The following is a 23,008-nucleotide window of genomic DNA, read 5'->3' as shown; positions in this document are numbered from 1 at the left end:
CAAGAATTTTTTTACATTGGACTTGAAGACGACCATATTATTGTCGTCATCTGGAAAGCAGGCTAGCGGAACAGAGTTCCACTGGTGCGCATTTCTAGTAAATAAGTTTTGTTCATGGAATTTGCGTTTTGATTGAGGCAGAGAGAGAAAATTGTTGATAATAGTTGTGGTTAGACAATTGTTTTTTGTGGAGATTTTTGCGGGGTGGAACTATAGATTGAAACTCAGATGAGCACTTGCCGTGAAAATAACAATATACTTTAGTGATAACTATGTGGGATTTTGGGGTTTGTGCGGAGTGAGTTTACTTTGCTACAAGCCATGGACAACCCCCTTACGATGGAATCGGTGGATCATTTTAGAAATCTGCCTAAAGACGTCTACGATTAAGTTCTTCGATATCACAGTTTGAAAACTAAGAAGGAACTTAGAACCGTGCGCCTGTGGAAATCTGTTCCATTTTACTGCTTTCCAACTGACTACAATATGGTCGTCTCCAAGTCCATCGTGAACAAGTTCTTGATGATCCATCCTCTTAAGTAATTCAATTTACCAAATTTCCACTACTAACGATTACTACGGCATTTTCCCATTGAAGACACACACTCATTAACCCTTATCCTCGAGTGGCCTCCGGGCCTTGATAAATGGTGACTCCTTTGAAAAAAAAAAAGGGTGAGAAAGTCTCTTGAGACAAGATTTGACAGGGAATACACAATACCGGAACCAGTCGCAGCCATCGTTTTGTTCAATGGTTAACACCAAATATTGATCATTGGGCATAAGCTGTTCACCTAGTATGAATCATATAGCGACATCGATGACTTTAACTTGCCATTAATTATTGAGATCTCTGACATGTTACCAATGTTGTATATAACATATGTTTATAATTTTTTTCTGATAGATTGCCATTGTGAATAAAATTAATGCAGAAGGTAACCGTCAAGTTCATGCATCCTCATAAACCACACAAGATATTTCATTGACTACAAATTGATGACAAGCTTCTGGGTTTGACCTTTACTCCTGATCTGAAATGGAACACGTACATCAAGTCTGTTGCCAAGGTCGCTGGAAAGATGGTGGGATCCTTCTACCGCTCGAGAAGATATCTCACTACTGATGCAATTCTCTATCTATATAAAAGCCAAGTACGTCCAAGGATGGAATACTGTTGCCATATCTGGGCAGGGGCTGCTAAAAACAGCCTATCCTGCCTTGACAGAGTACAAAATAGACTTCGTGGTTTAGTGGGGGATGCCCTTTTCTCTACCCTGCAACCTCTCTCCCACAGAAGAGACGTTGCGAGCCTGTCCTTGTTTTATCGTTATTTCCATGGCAGATGCTCGTCTGAACTCCAATCTCTGGTCCCCCCTCGCCAATCTTTCACGAAAAACACCCGTCTAGCTGAATCCACTGTGAAAAATTTCCCCCACTCTATATCTGTGCCTAAATCAAAACGCGGATTCCATGAACAAAGCTTCTTTCTTAGAACTGCACGCCTGTGGAACTCTGTTCCTTCTGCCTGCTTCCCTCCGGACTACAACTTGGATGTCTTCAAGTCCAATGTTAACAAATTCCTAATGAACCGCCCCCTTAAGTAAACACTTCAGCAAATCTCCTCACTAACTTAATGTACTTGCAATAACCCTTATCCCTGAGTGGCTTCCGGGCCTTGATAAGTGGTGATCACTGTGTAAAAAAAAACAAAAAAAAAACATGGTTTATTCCAATCAAGAAAAGATCTTAATGTTGCCTCTAAAATATACAAGAAGAACTGATGGGCATGAATATACAATTTCTGCCTTTCATTTCCATATAAATAATAACAGTATGTAGATATTGTTGTGAAGTTGTCTTTTATTGTAAATATTTGATCATTGTCAAAATTGTTTTACCTTTTCAATATTTAACTTTCACTTTCCAAATCTTATTTCAATATGAATTTTGGGTTTAGATGTACATCATAATGTCTGCACAAATATCCAAAAGGAAAAAAATCTCCGTACAATATTGATCCAAGCATTTTTTTGTCTTAAATGTGAAAAGTAATTGTCTGTATTTTTGAGATGAGGTGTTTTCATTGATTGATATGTGCCTACAACATCAGGACGGTATTCAAGACGAGGCCTGGTACGAGTGAAGCCCCGCATGGAGGAAAACATGACCAAAAACTGCATATACTCCATCCCATGCAGTTGCAGAAAGGTTTACCAAGGGTGAAACATGCCGCCCCCTTAAAGTAAGGGTGGAAGAACACCGAAAAGCGGTAACTAAAGGGGAGACGGAAAAATCGGGTATAGCTAACCATGTCTGGATGGAGAGGGAGTACCATCGCCCCCTATGGGATGAAGTAAAAATAATAAACAGAGAGACCCACTGGAAAGTGAGAAAACTTAAAGAAACAGCTCACATGCTCAGACATAACAACCTACTGAGCAAACCAAGCATAGAGCTGAATGCAATTTGGACACCTCTGATAGAGAGAAAAACCCTTGAATAACAACATAGGTTTAACATTAACAAAAACCAACTAAGAATTGTCCTAGTGACATATGGCCGAGGGCTCCTAGTTGTATCAAAGTTTACAGTTACCCAAAGGTGCTGAGTTCAATCCTGAACGAAGGCAGTAAAAAGTAACATTCAAAACAGAGAATCAGCAACTATGTCCCAGAGCCTAGCTGGAGTCCGAACACGAATACCCCCGTAATAATAATAAAGGGTTGGGTTCGAGACTCCTAACAAACGGTTCCCCAGTTCGATACAAAACACCTGATGAAGGCCGGAGGGCAAAACGGCCGAAACATTTTGACGATAACAACCAAGATGAGGAAGTCAGTCCGACAATCTCAATCAATTAAATGTGAAAAGTTCTAAAAGCTGATACATTCACGTAAGAAATTTAATTTTGGGGCAAATCTGATTACATTTTTGGTCTCTCGGGTCAAAATACCTACTTTAGTATATTTTCAGGGTAAAATCTTGTCCCAAACTGAACATATTTGAGAAAATACCCTTGTTAAAATGTCAAAATCGAAAATTGCTTCGAGTTACTAACTAACTAACTAATTATATATATATGTATATATATAGTTAGATTTTGAACAATTTATATATACTTTTTTTCATATATATATAACATGTATAATTTTATTGATTAAAAATAATGGAGCTGCTGACAACGCAACCACTGTAGATAAATAATAAAGAACACGAGAGAAGTGTATGCTCAGTCCATCAAGTCCAAAGTAGCTGAGCTATGGCTTGATTCGCACCAATTTTGTTAAATAACGAACAGGATCTTGAATAGAAGTGTGTGCTCTATCCTAACCATCAATACATTTCAAGTTATTTCGTCAGCATCGAACAAAGTAAAACTCTTGGCCAAAACCTTACAGATAATTCTAGTCAATGCGATCAGGGCCATCAACCTATCGTATTTCCTCCTGTGCCTGAAAATGCGCTATGCAACATACAAATATCTCTGCATGATGTTGCCAAACTAATCAAAAACCTCGATTCTAGTAAAGCAACTGGTCCTGACGGCATTCCTATTATAATGCTTAAAAAGCTTCAACCAAAACTAGCTCCCATACTTACAAAGCTATTTAAGCGTTGTCTTAAAGAGAATTGCTTCCCGACATCCTGGAAAACCTCATTAGTATGTCCCATATTAAAAATTCAGGTGATCGGTCATCTCCATCTCAATACAGACCAACCAGTTTCCTGTGCGTCATAAGTAAGTTGCTGGAATCTGTGTTAAATAGGGGAGTAGTCAACCATCTTATCAAAAATAATCTCCTCATTGATATGCGATATAGTTTCCGTTCTGTTACATCTATAGCATATGTGCTAACGGTTATATCTCATACGATTAGCAAATCTCTTGATGGAGGTTTTCTTTCTAGGGCAATCGCCCTTGACATATCAAAGATCTTTGATAAGATGTGGCATAAAGGTCTACTACACATCTCCAGCTACGGTAAAGCTGGAAATGTCTTTTCAATTAGTAAATCATTTCTTCACAAGAGTAGTGGTTGATGAGCAGAAATCAGAAGCTCACAGTATTAATGCTGGAGTCCCTCAGAGGACCATCCTGGGTCCAACTCTCTTCTTGATCTACATCAATGATCTCCCAAATCACATTCTAAGATCATTCGTAGACATTTATGCTGACGACACTACCATCTATGGCAACACTTTAAAGGCCATAAATGACCAAGTTTTCTCTGATTATCTCGCCTCTGATCTTGATCACGTGGTGCAAAAAAAAAGAAAGAGATGGTTGGTTACTTTTAATGCATCTAAAATCAAGCTTCTATCTTTCCATCATCCAGTGGCGTACCTATGTAAAATGGCGCCCATGGCAAAGTTTGAATGTGCGCCCCTTCTTAATAATTTATACCTTAGATATACCTAACTACTAATTTTAATTTTTGTCAAGCAATTTTTGCGCCCATGTCAGAGTGGCGCCCATGGCACGGGCCATGCCTGCCATACCCTAGATACGCCACTGCCATCATCAACGCTCTGATCCCCGTCTGGCATCAATTGAAATAAATGGCCCTAGTTTTTGCGAAGGCTCCATGTTTTGACAAGCTTCTGGGCCTGACCTTTTCATCTTGATCTGAGATGGAACACGTACATCAAATCTATTGACAATGCTGCTGAAAAAAATGGTGAGATAGTTTTACTGCTCCAGTAGATACTTCGCTGTTGATGCAATTCTTTACCTGTATAAGAGTCAAGTACATCCAAGGATGGATTGCTGCTTCCACATCTGGGCAGGAACTGCTAGAAGGAGATTATCCTGCCTTGACAGAGTTCAAAACAGATTTCGTAGCCTAGTGGGAGATGCCTTTTTTTCTACCCTGAAATCTCTTTCTCACAAAAGAGATGTTGCGAGCCTGTCTCTGCTTTATCATTTTCATGGCAAGTGATCGTCTGAGCTCCAATCTATCGATCCATCTGTCCTGACTTTCAGGAAAAACACTCGTCTAGTTGAAACCACTATCAACAATTTTCCCCTGTCCTTATCTGTGCCTAAACCTAAACGTAGATTCCATGATCAAAGTTTCTTTCTTAGAACTGCACGTCTGTGGAACTCTGTTCCATTTTCCTGCTTTCCAACTGACTACGATATAGTCGTCTTCAAGTCCAATGTGAACAGGTTCTTGACTAGCCATCCCCTTGTGGGCTTTGGGGAGTATGGAGCCACTCTTTAATTTCCATTGCTCCCAGGTCCACTCTGACCCGGAGTGGTAGTACCTGTTAGGGTCCCAACTATGGGTTAAATAGAAACCGACTTGAAAAAATATATATATTCTATTAAAAAAAATTTCTTAAAAATAACTGGATTCGGCATTAAATAACATGAAAAGAGTTATATGCCGTAAAAAAATATAAAAATTGTTCAAAGCGAATTAGATTAATCTATCCTTGATGATGAATCCAGAAGGATTGGAAAGTACTCGGACTTACGTCAAACATAACGATTACATCAGCCAGTTCATGCGAGAAGTGAAGACCGTCATTCGGAAGTTGAAAAGGATCAAAAATTGAATTGATAGACAAAAAACATCTATTTTATTTAATGAGATATGCTTAATAGAAAAATGTTGCACAGATTCCAGCGACTTATATATGTGTGTGTGGAGGGGGTGTAACATATGTACTTTTTAATAGTTAATAGTGTGTACTTCTGTTTGCCCAATAAGCAACTTCTATTAGTGTTTTTTTTTCTTTTCTTTTTCTGATGTAAATAAATTTCAGTTCTCTTCTGGGAGTAAAAGGATGTTTGATAGCTTTCTCATCATGACTGTGAAAGTTTTGTTATTATTGTTTAAGCAAAGAAAAGTTTTACTCTTAAATGCAAGGATTTATTGATTGTAAGTGTTTTTTGTTTCTTTCTTTTTTCTTTCTTTCTTCTCTTTTCGGTTAAGTGAATCGTATTTTCATGCTATTTGACCCCGAGAAATGTTCTCTCTCTATTACAACATTTTTTTTATTTATGGATCTGTGTACATTTGTGATGTGAACCGTTTTCACGTATCTATTAATTCTAAAGTTATTAACAAAATACTACATATACACGAATCTTGTTTGTCGCTCAAGTACCCGTGCTCTGTGAATAAAACTGCATTCGGTAATGAGGATCAAATTTGAGAGAACAATTGCCGTTACCCATACACCCCGAACCCCAAAATCCACAGAGAGTATACCATTCCTCTAATGTGTTGGTCACTGTTGATTGCGGTGTAAATGGTGTTTCTTTGCAGTTCTAAGGAGTCCACCCTTCCAGGGTCTGCCTTTTCCCTTGTAGAAGAGGCTAGTTTATTGCTAATAGTCTGAGGCGCCTTTACCGAAGAATGCCAACGGGGTTGCACAGGTACTTTTTGCAGGTCAAAGTGCTCCTCCTCATGGGGCGCTGACTTCTCAATCATACTTTTTGATCCTGGTATTACAGTTCTTGTAGTGGGAGGGAACTATATACCCTCAGAGACCGATTCTGATTTGAGGCGTAATATCTGCTAGTGTTCTATTTATGGGGCGTGTAATAATCTGGAAGTTTATTTGTGCTCCAATTATGGGGAGTTTTGGGGAGGGAATAATAAACATTTCATTGCCCTTACTTGTAGGTTGACTCTGACCTGCAATGGAAGTATCTGTCAGGACCCCGCCTATGACTTGTAGAGAAACTGTCCTAAGTATTATAAAAAAAAATTGCATTCGGTAACAAAGCTCTAATTACTGGAAGCTTTTGTGATCAACTTTTAGTTGTTGTTAACTGTAGGTCTGACCACAAGTATTTGTCAAGGCCTCATCCATGAGTTATGGACAATATAAATTAGGGTTGATGAGTATTATGATGATGAGTATTATGATGATGAGTATTATGATGATGAGTATTATGATGATGAGTATTATGATGATGAGTAATTGTGATGATGAGTATTATGATGATGAGTATTATGATGATGAGTATTATGATGATGAGTAATTGTGGAGGTTAAATGAGTTAATTTATTTTAAAGAACAGCTCATCAAGAACTTGTTACGTTGGACTTGAAAACGATTATGTTATAGTCAGCTGGGAAGCAGCTCCGCGGTATTATATCCTGGGGAAATAATCTCTGCTCATGGAATTGTAAGATTAAATTGATTTTGACCTTGTAATGTTTTCATCAATGAACGATCAAGAAACCAAACAAAAGTGTGTGTAAATAGATGTAAACACAAAAAAACAGAAACCCATTTTCGCCAAAAAGAACGAGCAAATAGATGAATTATACATCAAGGCCTGATAAAAGCATGTCCATCTGGCTAAGACACATTAATGTGTGTGAATAACAAAGAATCTGCTTAGCTGACTAGCACACCCAGTACCGCGTGTATATATAAAAACACGGAACAACATCGAAACGCGGAAAATTCTGCAGCTTAATTCTGTATAGATTAATTGCCACATATATTTTAAAGTTTACTATACATATATATAATATATTTATTCATTTATTTGTTTAGGATTTATATACTTAAATTTCATTTAGAAAGAATTACTTTTCAAAATAAAAATTTAAAAATTTATTATTAGAAACAAAGAATACAATGTTTAAAATAATTTCCTTAATCTATGGATTTTCAAAGTACATCTCTTCAGAGGAAAATCACTAGCAAAATGTTAATATTGGTTTGAAATTATTTTGCTAAATAGCACATACAATGAAAATATTAAAGACTAAACCTCTTTAATAGACATAGAGAAACGGAATGAGTGTTGAAAGCAAAAATAAGAAAAGTATATCATATTTGGTATCCAAATGAAATATTATTCGTTGAAAAGAGTTGGATGATATTATTAAGTTCCATATTGGTTGAAGATTGGTAGAATGTAGGTAAAAACCGCAAATGTCTCTAATAAGACATCCAAAGTAGAAGGCAGTAATCCTTTGCGAATAGAATGAATCCGTTTTATTTTTAGTTGCATAAGATCAGCAGTAGTATGTTTCTTTGCATAAATTTAAATCCAAATGGTCAAGATGGAAGTTCCATTTAGCTAAAGGTCAAAGTAAAATATAGCGGTTACATTTTGGATTGGATTTGATCCGGGAATTTTGAAACTTAGAAGCCTGTTTCGGAGCCAACCTCTCGACAAGTTTTTATGCGTAACTTCTCCCATATGATATCTGAATTTCAAATAAACGAATTGTTCAAATCAATAAAGAAAATAAATGGGCGTTTAATAATATAATGGTTTATATTTCGGTTAGCAGATAATGCTTCACGCATCAAATTTAAAGTTTAACGATTGCGTCTAACATGCATTAAGTTAAGACGCGCTCTCATTGAAAGGAAAGAAGAATAAATCCATTTAAATACATATCTATTAAATATACATCGATTAAATCTATATATCTATAAAAGTGAAAATGTATGCGTATGTGTGTGTCTGTGCTTGTCTGTGTACATTTACTACAAAATAACTATACCATTTTTCGGTCTACAGATTCGAAATTTGTACATACTAGGTATTGATATTTGAGAAAAATCTTTTTTAAAAGGGTTTTGGCCCGAAATTTTGCTGTTAAGGGGTCAAAGTTCAACGAGTTGACCTTTGAAAACCTTACCAAACTCCTCCGACAATTTCGGGTCTAAACACTTGAAATTTTAGATATTGGTTACTTGGACATGGATCTAACTTAATAACTTGATTTGAGCCAAAAATAATAAATACTAAGGGGGTCATAATTGGGGTCAAAGTTAAAATAAAATTGACCACTGTCGTCTTTACGAAATTACTTAGAGAATTGTTGGCGTAAACATTTGAAATTTTACATAAACTGTATTTAGACATGGAGCAAGCATTTTAATTGTTTTTTTTTGGGGGGGGACGAAAAGTTGGCTGCCAAGAGGTTAAAGTTCAAAAGATTTGACCTTTTTTGCAATCTCTAGCAAACTATTAAGCCAATTTTAGGTCTAAACATTTGAAATTTTACATAAAGGGTATTCAGACATGCAGCAAGCTTTTCACTCAGTCTTTGGCTGAAAATTTCACTGCCAAGAGGTCAGAGTGCAAAAAGTTGACCTTTGCAGGCTCTACTAAAATACTCCGAACATTTTTGTGTCTAAACACTTGAAATTTTATATGTAGGTTACTTGGACATGGATCTAACTTTATAATTTGATTTGAGCCCAAAACAATAAAGGTTAAGGGGTCAAAATTAGGGTCAAAGTTAAAATAATTTTACTTCTGCTGTCTCTACTAACTTTTCTCTATGGTAGTTAAGGAAGGCCATTATATAGAAAAGCATTGCCATACATATGCACACTTTTTAATATATACATATGCACATAAAGTTATAAACAGTACATATGTAGTATTGGGAATCCCAGCTTAATTGCTATATAGGTAGTTTAGAAATAGAAAGTTATGTAAGCATATTTTGATTTCCCATCAGCGAGTTAGCAGGGTCAGAAGGTTAGGTTTGTCAGGCATTAAACTCAAGTCACCCTTGAACGACCTAGATAGAATGCACCGGAAATTAAGGGGTGACAGGGGAATTGTGGGTGGGTTAAGAGTTGGTCTAGGCAGCAGATGAAGCAGACGGGAAATTGGGTCCCTCCCGACAATCAGGGTTCGAGATGATAGGCTTGCCTTGAATAAAAGATTGAAGCTTCAGTTCATCTTGTTGTTCATTGATGAATCTGTCTACAGCGACCACTCCCCAACAAGATGGCAGACCAGCGACCAGAAGATATCATCCGCTGGCCAAGGCAACCAGGTATGTTCACGTTAAATTTGCGCATACACGTCTCGGAAACCTTCCAAGGCAAAAGAAACTGTGTAAGAACAAGAACACCCACAGACCCCCCACACACGCGCGCACACACGCACAGACACACACACACATATAACAGTGAACTGTACGTAAGAGCATACACATTCACACACGTATATGTAAGAACAGTGATAAATACACAGACCCGTAAAAGTGCTCGTAACAAGAAAACGTAAAAGAGAACGATTAGTAAAGAAACGTATGGTAATAAATAAGTAATAATAAATAAGCACACTCTTTTACAGATAGGGTCCGAGCAAAGCCGGGCTGAACTGCTAGTATATATATATATATATATATATATATATATATATATATATATATATATATATATATATATATATATATACTAGCAGTATATATATATATATATATATATATATATATATATATATATATATATATATATACTAGCAGTTCAGCCCGGCTTATATATATATATATATATATATATATATATATATATATATATATATATATATATATATATACACTCGTATGTGCGCGGGGTGTAACATGTAATCTTTTATTTCTTGTAACGTCGCTTATTTCCACTTGCTGCGCTGAATGTGTGGCCGCGTCGTGTATTGGTTGTCAACTGTCGCGTCTGTTTAAGTTGAATGAGACTTTTCATCCATGAACGGCACAAGAAAGACGTTCGCTGAGTTTTCTTCAGGGTTTTGACTTAAGGAGCAAAAGAGTAACCAATAATTAAAACTAATTCTTTTCTTAACTTTCTAACTTAAGAAAATGAGCGACGCTGACGACAGACGTTTCGAAGCATTTTTTCACTCAGATTATATTGACATGTCCCGTTCGCATGCTTTCGACGGAAAAACTGACTCAAAACTTTTATTTTATCTCACTCGAAAATGTGACTCATTCGCCATCGTTCGACTCCTGGTTCGTCCACGGAGTTGGACCTCTTGTCACCCATCTTTCGTTCGACTAAATCTCTTTATTGATCATTGTCAACATCTGATAGCCAACCACTACACTCATCATCTTCAAGACTCCCGTTGCCGCCACGAAATTTTTTAAACCACCATTGTGCTGTGTATTCAGTAGTGATTCCTGGACCAAACGCTTCGTTGATATCGCGAGCTGTTTCAGCTAGAATTGAAATAAGAAATTGTGCGAATATTCTTTTTTCTATCTTGTATTCAACGTTCTGCAAAAAAGACATAATTGTTTTAAAGCGATTGTAGTTTAAACGATTAGATAGAGAGAAAATCACTCTTTAAGATTATATATAAAGTAAAAGTATTATAACGAAAACTTATTGGAAAATACATCATTTGAAATCAAAATTAAAAATTACGCAATAACTTATAAATAATCTGTCTGTGTGTCTGAGTGTGTCCATTTCCCTACGCAATAACTCTGTCAATTTTAAGTATACAGACTCGAAATTTGATATACAGAGTACTGAGATTTGGGAACATCGATGTGATCGGTTTTTGGCCAGAAATTTGGCGATTAAGGGGTCAAAGTTCAACGATTTGACCTTTGAAAACTCTACCAAACTCCTCCGACAATTTTGGGTCTAAACACTTGAAATTTTAGATATAGGTTCCTTGGACATGGATCTAACTTAATAACTTAATTTGAGCCCAAAACAATAAATTTTAAGGTGTCATAATAGGAATCAAAGTTAAAAACATTGACCGCTTTTTTTTTTCTCAACATACACCTCCAAATACCCGGACAACGCTGGGTACCCATGCTAGTACTTAATAAAATAAACGTTCCTGAAATCAACGTGCAAGTATCGGGAAGTTTCATCGGCTGGTGGCTCGGCAGGCCGAGAGTGAGCTAATAGTGACGATGGAGATATGTTAATAAATCCAAGTGTAATTGCATATGGATCGGCGTTTTCTTTTGTTCGAATTGCGCGTGATTAATGAGCTGTATTTGCTTTTCTATTCAAGGGTTAATAAACTGCGAGTACCTTTCGTTTTGCGACACGATCATATGTTGGGTATGGTAACTGCCAGTAGATGTTTACCTTTTTAATATTAAAACTTTGTTACATTAAACATAGTACCTATTCACAATGCCTCCCCACAGGACAGATTTAGACACCAGGGCCGTTTTTTAACGTGGAGAAAAAATTGTCTTAGTCGTAAAGGATTTCTCTTCCACTTAGAGAGAAAAAATTGAAATGTAGCACCTGAAGAAAAGATACTAAACTTTGATCTTAGCCAAAATGGCAAGAAAGACAATTCATTTTTATTAGCTTTGCCTCAACAGCGACACCAATTTTTTTTTATATTTTCAATTTTTTTTCAAGAGAGACAAGGTTTATTTGGAATATTCCACTTTCTTTTTTTAGGGATGTACAGCATGATAACGGACGGAGCGATAAGTGTAATAATAATAATAATAATAATAATAATAATAATAATAATAATAATAATAATAATAATGATAATGATAATGATGATGATGATGATGATGATGATGATGATGATCATGATGATGATGATGATGATGATGATGATGATGATGATGATGATGATGATGATGATGATGATGATGATGATGATGATGATGATGATGATGATGATGATGATGATGATGATGATGATGATGATGATGATGATGATGATGATGATGATTTCGATTTCGATTTCGTTTATGAACGTCTCTCTGGAAAGGGATGGGATTCATTTCCAGAGGATTTCCCTTAATCCCGGCTTCAAACCAGGAGCTTCAAAGATCAAGGGTTTTCCTAAGGATGTTGGTGGTACCTATAATTGCAGATGTTTGAAGGCCGCCTAAAACATCGGGGATTTGTACTTTTTTCAATTGTCCTTCCAGACGACTTGATACTACTCCTAGTGTACCAACTACGACCGGGGTTATTCGTGTTTTAACCCCGTGTATACGCCTTATCTCCAAGGCCAATGGGACATGATTGCTCCACTTCTCATTCTCATTCTCTCTCACATTCTTGTCCCAGGGTACTGAGAAGTCTACAATCTACCAGCTTTTGAGACCTTGTCGATGACGACCAAATCCGAACAATTATGTTCCAATTGCTTGGTCATTGTGACACTTTTGTCCCACCATACCTCTACCTTGCCATCCTCACTTGTTCTCACTTCATCAAGCACCTCCTCAAACCATTTTCCAACACACTTCACCCCAACCCTCTTACACACCTCCCAATATATCCGGAGTCCCATGCGATCGTGTCTTTTGCGGTACTCTCTCTGGGCCAGTCCCCTATACCCTGCTGCAAGGTGCGCAATTGACTCTGAGGTCTTACCACAAATCCGGCATTCTGCAGCAACTTCCTCTCCTAGAGCAATTTTTTTTGAACAATCGTGTTCCTAATGCCTGCTCTTGTGCTGCACAAACAAAAGCTTCAGTACTCTTAGCCAGATACCCAGCTCTAGCCATTGCCATGATCTTTCATCAGCCACTTCTGCTATATCCTGCAAGAACATTTCATGCATTTTCTTCCTAGCCAGTTCCTCTTCCCTTTCTCTATCCATACGTTTCACATAATCAGCCTTGGTCTCAAATACCTCCACTTCATTGGCCACAACCTTAAGCATCCACTCCTCACTTCTAACCACATGATCCTTCAACGACATCTCCTCTGTTCTAACACAATCTTTTACACCTTTCAATCCTCTCCCATCATCTTTCCTTTTTTGATACAGCCTTGCTACGTTACTTCGAATGTGAAATATACTAAACATTGCTAAAACTTTTCTTGTTTTGATATCCATGGCATGCAAATCCTTGTCAGACAATTCTAAAATTCCCGCACTGTATCTCAAAACACTGACTGCACATGCATTTACTGCTTTCATTAGGTTTCCTCCATACAGTTTCGACTTTGCAATTAGTTTCACTCTTCTAAGATACTCCTTCCTGACTTTTTCCTTCATTTCTCTGTTCATGATGCCTACACCCTCCAGCACTCCCAAATACTTATATCCTGTATCTTCTATTTCTTTCATGATTTCTCCATTTGGCAGAACTATTCCATTCAAATGAACCTTTACTCCTCTTTTCATCACCAGCACCGCACATTTACTAATCCCAAACTCCATCCCAATGCCTTCTGAGTATGTCCCCACAAGTTCTACCAGTCTCTCCATTTCCTTTTCATTTCTACCGAATATTTTCAAATCATCCATAAACAGTAGATGGTTGTGGCGTCTGTCACCAGATCCAAAGTTATACCCCAGTTTTTCTCTCTTCACGAGGATTCTCAGTGACATCATTATCATTACAAAAAGAAGTGGCGATAACGAATCTCCTTGAAATATCCCACGTTTAATGCCAACCTGCCCCATTTCCTCTCTGTTTGCTGTCAGCACCGTTTTCCATTGAGCCATACTTGTCTCCAAAAGACCTACCACATTCTCAGCAACCTTCATCATCAATAGTGTTTCACGTATCAATGAATGAGGAACCATGCCATAAGCCTTTCTGTAATCGATCCATGCTACGCACAGATTCCTCTTCTTCTTCTTCTTCTTCTTCTTCTTCTCCTTCTTCTCCTTCTTCTTCTTCTTCTTCGCATCCTGCATTGTTGCTTTATCAATTAGTAGTTGCTCTTTAGTACCTCTCGATCCTTTCCGGCACCCCTTTTGTTCGTCAGGAAAAACACCATTACTCTCTAGATGTTCATAAATTTTCTCCGCAAATATTCCAGTCAACAGTTTCCACATCAAAGGCAGACATGTAATTGGTCTATAATTATTGGCATCTGTTCCTTTTGCAGGATCTTTCCTAATCAGTGTTGTTCTTCCCTTCACAAGCCAATCAGGGGCATCTCCCGACTCTACAACCCTTTGCAGAGCAGCAGAAAAAGGTGGATAAAGGCATGGAAACTGTTTAAACCAGAAACCCATCACTCCATCTGGACCAGGTGCCTTTCAGTTTGTCATCCTTCGTATGCTAGCCTAAACGTCATCGATGGTTATCTCAACGTTCTTCATCTGCTGCATTTCTGATAGCCTTTCTCTGACCTCTCCCAACCAGCTAGCCTTCTCATTATATCGCCCTTCGACAGACCAAATCCCACTCCAGAACTTCCTTGCATCTTTTGCATTTAGAGTGTTCTTATTTACCGCCTGTTTACTACCATTTAATTCTTTATACAGCTGAGACTGATTGTTCCGGAAAAGGTTGTTCTACCGAAATGCAACACGTTTTCCAACAAAGTTCCTAATTTTTATACCACCAGTGTGGACCTACTCTTTCAACATTGTTAGAACGTTCATCGTTCCTTTTTTCAGCAATCTATACATCCTTTCAAGTTCGTCCTTGGCTTCCTGTCCTAGTTTAACTCCTTTTCTTATTTCTTTGATTCTACCAATGTCTTTCCGCCACCGTTTAATACTTTCTTCAAGCCGCCTCTGCCAGTGTGGCCTTCTATCCTTCATTTCTCCCTTTTTCTTCTGTAATAAGCCAAGACGATTCGCAATAACGTATGACGCTGCATACAGAAGCCTGTTAAGTTCCGTAACCAATATGTTCTTTCTTATGATGTTGTGAATTACTCCTTGAATTATTTTTACCTCGTTTTTCACCTTCCGCCTATCACTACTCTTCATACTTGGAACCTCTATGATATCGTATCTAAGAAGAGCCTCTCTTAACTTCTGAAGTACTTCTTTTTCTACAAAAGTCAAAGTTCGAACTTCATCACCACTTCTCCATACATCTGCTCCTTTCACTGGCTCCATTGTCTCAGATTCAATGATCTCATCTGTCTTAGATCTTTCAAACTCTTTCTCATTACTTCCCCTAACCATAGGATTCCATACCTCCTCAGTTGTCCACCTCCCATCATCGTTTACATTTCCCTTCTGCACTTCCACTCTCTCAGTTCTTTCATCAGAGCTAGTTTCATCAATTTTACTTTCGTTATTCATTTCATTCCTAACCATCCATTCAATCTCTTCTCTTGCAATCAATGAAGGATAATAATAATAATAATAATAATAATAATAATAATAATAATAATAATAATAATAATAATAATAATAATAATAATAAAATCTACAAAAACGAAAGAGAAGATTGGAAAAAAGCACCCGAGAAGAAAAAGGAGACTCTTAAAACAAAACTATACAGTATAAATCTAACTAAAGCAATAACACTTGGGTGATATCACTAATTAGATACTCTTGACCATTCATAGGGTGGGACAACAAAGAACTGGGGTATCATGATCAGAAAACTAGAAAACTAATAAGCATGCACGATGCATTACACGTGAAAAAATTATCCTGGCCGATTCTACGTGACAAAAATGAAGAAGGATAAGACTGATATGTGTGGAAAGAACAAAAAGAACTGGGGAATTACATAACTCGGGACACGGAGAGAGTAACCACTGCAACAACAAACATAAGAAGAACGGTAGAGGAAACAAACAAACTAGACACAAAAAGACGAAAAGAGGAAGACAGTGGGAAGAGAAAGAATTACGTGAACGATTTATAAGAATGAAAAGAGAAGAGAATCCTGAGAACACCTGGACATGACTAAGAAAAGGACACATAAACAGAGAATCAGAATCTCTGCTGACAGCTGCACAGAACAAAGCGAGTGGAACTAACCACATTAAATCTAAAATGGATAAGATAAAAAATAAATAGTAAATGTGTATAAAGAGACAAAATCACATAAGTGAATGCAGCCAACTAACCGCAAAAGATTACAAGAACAGCCATGACTGCTTGGGGAAAGTAGAACACTGGGAACTATGCAAACGACTTTACTTCGAACGTGCAAATGGATCGTATTGGCGCAAACCGGAGGCAGTACTGAAAAATGAAAACTACAAAATCCTTTCCGATATGGGGGTACAAAGAGATAGATATCCAAGCAAGGAAATCGGACATCATAGTAATAACCAAGAAGAAATGAAATTGACAAATTGTAGATTTTACTGTCCGAGCAGTATGAACATCAAAGAGACAGAAAAAAAAAACCCGAAAAAAACAAATACGCGCTACTTGCCAGAGAACTGAAAGGAATATGGAACATGATGAATATCAATATAATACCAATAATTGTAGGAGGACTGGTAATAGTCTCAAAGAAGTTGAAGCAAAGACTAGGAGAAATTAGAATGAAGGGAAAGACTGATACTATACAACAGGCGATTGTACTGAAAACAGCTGACATCTTAAGGAAAACCCTCGAATGCGTAAACTAACCCAAATGACATGCAAATGTTAATGGAAACTGCAACAGGAGTACAATAAAAAAAAAAATGGCGCAACAGCACACGGAACCAAGAAAACTGAAATCACAAAATTGTAAGTTATCTACGTCTCTTTCAAAAATGGTAGTCTCGGCATAGACTGGCGCCACAGCAAATAATCGTGAAGGTTCAAAGAGGATGAAAAGATCGAAGAGAGAAAGTACAAACTAGATCTTCACTGGATGTGTGCGAAGGGGGCTGAGATCTTGAAGATTCTTGTTGCCATCCAGTGAAGATTAATGGTCGTAGAAGTTAATGGCAAACGGCTGTTGTGATAACGCAAAGACATTTGCAAGTTATTGAAAGAGATGGAAAGTACTGGAAATTTGGGGAGATTTGTTCTCACTCAGAAACCAGGGAATACCATCGATTGTTTTCACTGAGTGATCTATGATCTCCTGGTAAATACAAATAAAATGCTTACATAGAATAAGGACATCCTCCTCATCGGCATATTCCGTGCAACTTACGAAAACCCTCGGAAGATGCCAAAACGTTTAGCTAATGAAATTGCACAATTGATAAACGGTATCTGTTAATAATAATTTTTTTACAATATCTTTTTTAAAAAATGGTTGGGTCATTGTATGAAATAGATAAAAAGTCAGCCTCCCCATGTTAAAAAAAGCCTTCTAAATAATAACGTTATTTCAGCAAGATCTGTAAAATGCATATATGGCACTATCGTTTCCCGGGGAGAGTGACTTGGTTGAGAAACGTCCTGAGAACGCAACCAGCTCTCCGGGGGAATACACGATATCCAACGAGAGGCATAAGGAAACATCGACGCAACTGGTGAATATGTCGTCGGCTATAACTGGCTGACATAGGTCGCTTTTTGTCTTCATTGCGTCGTTACAGGCATCTTTCCATCGTCGACATTAATGGCATGCTGAAATCGAACGCTTATACAAAAATAGCGAACAAATGCATTTTTATAAAAATATAATTTATTTAAGATTTAATCAATAAAGAGCATATTTTTATAAAGACCAGCTGAAACCAGGCGCATGCTATGTTGCGTCCGCCGACTCCAGAATGCAAGTGTCAACTGTTTTGAAACGATGCAATTATATTTAATTCTCTCTTTCAATGAATAGAGAGAGAGGGGGGATGAGGAGGGAGAGACATTCATGCATAACGTTTAAACATTGTTTTGTTTTTGTATCCATGAATTCTTTCGGGTGTGACCTTTCAAATTCTATCGTTTTGCCTTGGTTCAATATTATAAACAAACTGTCATTCTTGGCTTGAGTCATAGCAGAACATTTTCAAAATCACCCAGCCATGCTACCTTTTACGTTACTTTTAGACTAGTTTGTTGCTCTCACTTATTATGTGGTTTACCTGTTCGTCTCTTTCTCCACAGTCAACATTTAGTGTATTCATTAATTTTGTCTATCTTAGCTTTTATATAGTTCGTTCTGACTGCGTTATTTTGTATAACTGACGGTTGCGATTTTGTTTATCTGCTAAATATTTTTTCTTGTAACCATGCTCATGTGCTTTTGTCTGGCATTTTTTTTTGTTACTTTTATAAATCTTCCACGTAGTTATGTCTCTTCCCATTTTACCATTCTTGTCCATTTGTTTACAGTTTCGTTGTTATTCGTTTTATCCGTTTTAGCGTTGCTTTTTGAAGGAGTAACCATTATTTTGGGTTCTGTATTTTCATGTTTTATCGCATTGCCCACACAGTCTTTTATATATGTCAGTTCTATTCGCGCGTGGTTTGTCTTTATATACAGTCAGTCATTGTCGTCATTCGGCTGTAGGTCTTTGCGGACAATCATTAATTTCTTTGTCCTATATTTGGTATGGACCGGTAGGGGCCCCGGAAGAAAGACACAGCTCGGTATTTAGTGGAGACAAAATATATTGAAAGAAAAACAAATACAACAAATAAAGAAAAGTGGTTGTACGTCAGATCGTAACTGGTGCATAACGCTGATAGACATATTCTCCCTGTTTTTATAGTAAGTGGAAGAATTTATTATACGTAAGGTGGGTACCACAAGAATTATAAATGAGTCTAAATTATGCTTTTTACAGATACTGCTTAGCTATTTATTGCATACTAGCAGAGAGACTCGCCGTTGCCCGGGATTGAATGATAACCAACGAATGTTTCACACTCTCATGTTTTTATTGTCATCGAAATCAGAACAATCGCTCATTTTTTTTTTTCAATCAAATCGATTGATTTCCTGCTCTAGTGTAGGGAAACATCGCGGTGCACTGGGGAGGAAGCTTCAAATGCCTCCCCGCAGTAACATAGTCCACAATACATTTTAGTCTACATTGCACTGTAGAGAACCTACTGTTGCTTTTATAAAATTATTTTATATATATATAATGGCTTGAATTAACGTTAAAAATACAAAAACCAAGTATCATACTTCAACTGTTTTTTTTAAACAGAAATATTCATTTCGAACGCAACCCCGTCATACCAAAACAACCTACTGTTGATTTTATATGCTTTGTTTTACTGCCTGTGCGGGGATAATGGTTTGAATTTAAGTTTAAAATGCAAAAGTCAAATATCCTGGTGCAATTGTTCTTTAAACAGAAACATTCATTTCGAACGCGCACTTGTCATATCAAAGGACCTACTGTTGGTTTTATATGTCGGGCCTTTCTGCTTGTGTGGTAATAAAACTTCTCAAATGCATTTGTGATGGTCATCTGTGTAAGAGGTTAACTTTAGTCAAAATCGTTTGTTCCGTCATTTATCAAATTATTTCGATTATTGATTATCGATACTTATTGAAGACATTCCGATACACAACCTATCTATGAACACTGCCAGGCACATGAAGTACCTTCATGTGAAATTTCATAAAATCGGCCCAGCCGTTTTCGAGTTGATACGGAACGAAATGACACACACACAGACATACACACAAAGTCCCTTTTATATAATAGTAGAGATGTTTTATCGCCTCCGGTCTGTCTTGAGAGCCAATGGGTCACGAGTTGCTGTGTGTGTAATTATGAAGCAAGTGTTGCCCAATCTTCAACCACATCCTTTTGAATCGACACTGCGGGATTCTGGTGGGAAGGAGAAGTTCAGAAGGACTAAAGACAATGAACGATAAGCAAGGAGCACATACAGCACCTGGTATTACTAAATGGGCCCCTTTTTAATACTGACCAGGCTCAACGTCTCTTAACTTCGGTGATCCAGCGGGAACCGGTGTATCAACGTGATTAAGCCGTATGTTGATCACATTATGTTTCTATTATATAATCTGCTTTCAAGTTTTCTTCTTTTTATGCATCAGTTTCGTATTCGATAGCTTTTGCCATAAAACAACGTAAAATTATCATTAGCCTATTGTTCACTTTAACTTTAACTCGATGAAGTATCTTATTGGTATGCAATAATTTGGTGTCTGGTGATTGGTGTCAACTTTTGAGTAGTAAAATTAGTTTACTAATTAACTTATATCAACTATTAACCTAATATATTAAAACAATTATAATTAATTTATATTGATAACGCCTCTAATATATTAAAACAGCTAGGGTAAATTTTTGGTTTACAGACTTGAACCTAAATATATATATAAGGGGGTTCAGACACCTTGAACATATTCTATTTGGTTTTTAGCCGGTAAAAATAGTTACTAAGGGGTAATTTTTTTTTAATAAGAACTTAGCAGGCGTGTCCATTTAACCTGCATCTTCTACGCATACGCAAATATACATTTATACGTTTAATCACGTTAATTTGTAAAATTTTGATATGCGTGTATCCTTAGGTCATATAGTAGCGAATACCGCTTAATGATTTGGGTATTTTATATAATCTATATAATATTGTGATTGTTTCTTCCTTAGTTAGTCTGTTCGTTACGCTTTTAAAAAAGGGCAAATATAATTTTTGAAAGTCAAACTGCTTTAAAAGGCTAAATTTGATAAATTTAGCCTTTTAAAGGCCAATACAGACAATTTGGGCAAGAATATGAGAGAGACACTCTTTGATGTAGCCTCGTTTCCGAATATCATTACAATAATAATATATAACCCTCGCTTGGCAGGGTACTGTAGAAATAATATTATCTTCAGATTTGTCATTCTAAATGAACAATTTGAGCGTTCAGTTTCGTTTATAAATCTGTGAGAAGTCATATCGCTCGCACAAATCCAACGAAATGAAAGCTTTGTGCGAATTATCAAAAGAATTTAGGAAAAATTATCTTCATTCACGATTTCAAAGATAACGACTAATTCTAAGCGGATATTGTTCAAAATAATTGTGTTTTTAAACGATGCAGGTTATTCAGTGCGAGATTCCAATTCAAAGGATCAAACTAATGAGGTGTGCTGGGTTATTCAAAACAAATGTTTCGACCAATATAAGTGAACAGATGGCGATTTATAATTTAAATGGGTTTAGATAGGCATCTGATAGAATTAAAAAAAAAAGAAAAAAAGCATTGTACCACCTTTAATAGACCAAACCCCTACATTGTGGAGTTGACTGGATATTTCTTTTTTATGTGAAACGAAAACTTTGATTATATGACCAAACGTAGTATCGGAAATCGCAAAATAGAAACAATTCGAATGGCTGCCCCAAGTAAACTAACTTTTTCAAACAAAAAGAGAAATTTATCACCGATCGAAGACCGGAAAATAAAAAAAACTAAGAAGAAATTTTCTCCAAATCAGTCTCTAAAAATCACATAGTTTTTCAACCAACATGAGCATCAGTAGGATTTCTCAATTTGTCTTTTTGCCGCAACAAGAATAAGATGTTTTCTTTTGTTTTTGTTTTTTTTTGTTTTTTCTTTTGTATATGTTATTGTTACAAATTTGAGATCCAAACATATTTGCTACGGTGAGTTTTTCCTGATGCTGAGTTGCTGATCGAACCCATCAATTACTCAAATATCCAAGTAAATCGCACCAACTTTAAAATTGTTCGGATCATTTCAACAGTGTTAGCACAGAATTATTGACAAAGCAACTAGTCGGCAGTTCGGTATCCATTATACCACAAGAAGCATCGGGGTTAAACGTGAATACAAAATGCAAAAAAAAAAAAGAAAAAAATTGGAAAAAGGTATGTCTTACCATATCTGCATATTCGTTTATGCCCAACCAAAATGTTTGCATTCCTTTGTCAGCTTCACGGTTGTGGAAAATGACATGGCGAAAATTTCTCTCCCAGATTAAACGTCTACAAAATATACACAAACAATGTGTGGCATTAGTATTTATCGTCTACTTTCATGTCACAATTATTAAAATAGTATTTGTCCTTTAAATGTGACGGTGATGCCATACTTTCAACGTTTTTTTCTCAAATTTTGTTCGGCCTATTACGTTATACCACTATCAGCCGGTCACTGAGGTGTATGACCGACAGACGTGTTATATTAAATGCCTTAAAGTGGTCTCGGGAAGATATGAAGATGGCCGTCATTAGCGTCTATAAGAAGAAAAGCATACCTGAGATGTTGGATGTGTTGGGCTCCTTCTTCTCCCAGAAGACGTCTTGACCTCTTCACCCTTGGTGGCGTTCTGACTGGAATTTTCTTTCTTCATTTTCCGGAGAGCTTCGTTGTTTCAATGAAGGTATTTATGAAGGCATTTATGGCAGACACACGAAAAACGACACAATTGTAATATATATAAAGCATAACTATTTTATTTTACAAAATATATATTACAAAAACTTTTACAATTAAACACTGGACAATAGGCTTTTCAACGCTAACTAACCTAACTAGTATTGAGGGAGGGGTGCTTCCCCCCCCCCATTTACGGAGAGACAGAATATGCGCCTTCACTTCATGGTGGTCGTGCAGAAAAGAGACAGAAAGGGAGCAAGGGAATTATTGGAAGGGATTTGTTTGTATCTCTACGCTCATGGCCAAATTACCACTCGGCCATGCTGTAGAGCGTGTTA

At 36.9% G+C, this 23,008-nt stretch overlaps 1 protein-coding gene across 6 annotated transcripts in view; it reads right to left on the bottom strand.

Moving 5' to 3' along the window:
- Positions 1–23,008, bottom strand: part of LOC145280088 (digestive cysteine proteinase 3-like) — an 87,733-nt gene that overhangs the window by 32,866 nt on the left and 31,859 nt on the right. For all 6 annotated transcript variants that reach the window (XM_080131804.1, XM_080131808.1, XM_080131806.1 and 3 more), the window contains exon 3: positions 22,171–22,276. In XM_080131804.1, coding sequence (XP_079987930.1) covers positions 22,171–22,276 — 106 coding nt within the window. The remainder of the gene's footprint in view (positions 1–22,170; positions 22,277–23,008) is intronic.

The sequence above is a fragment of the Euprymna scolopes genome, chromosome 7 (assembly GCF_053919585.1).
Source record: "Euprymna scolopes isolate OS-2025 chromosome 7, ASM5391958v1, whole genome shotgun sequence".
In the NCBI taxonomy this organism is placed as follows: domain Eukaryota; kingdom Metazoa; phylum Mollusca; class Cephalopoda; order Sepiida; family Sepiolidae; genus Euprymna; species Euprymna scolopes.
This window is presented reverse-complemented; position numbering and strand designations above follow the sequence as displayed.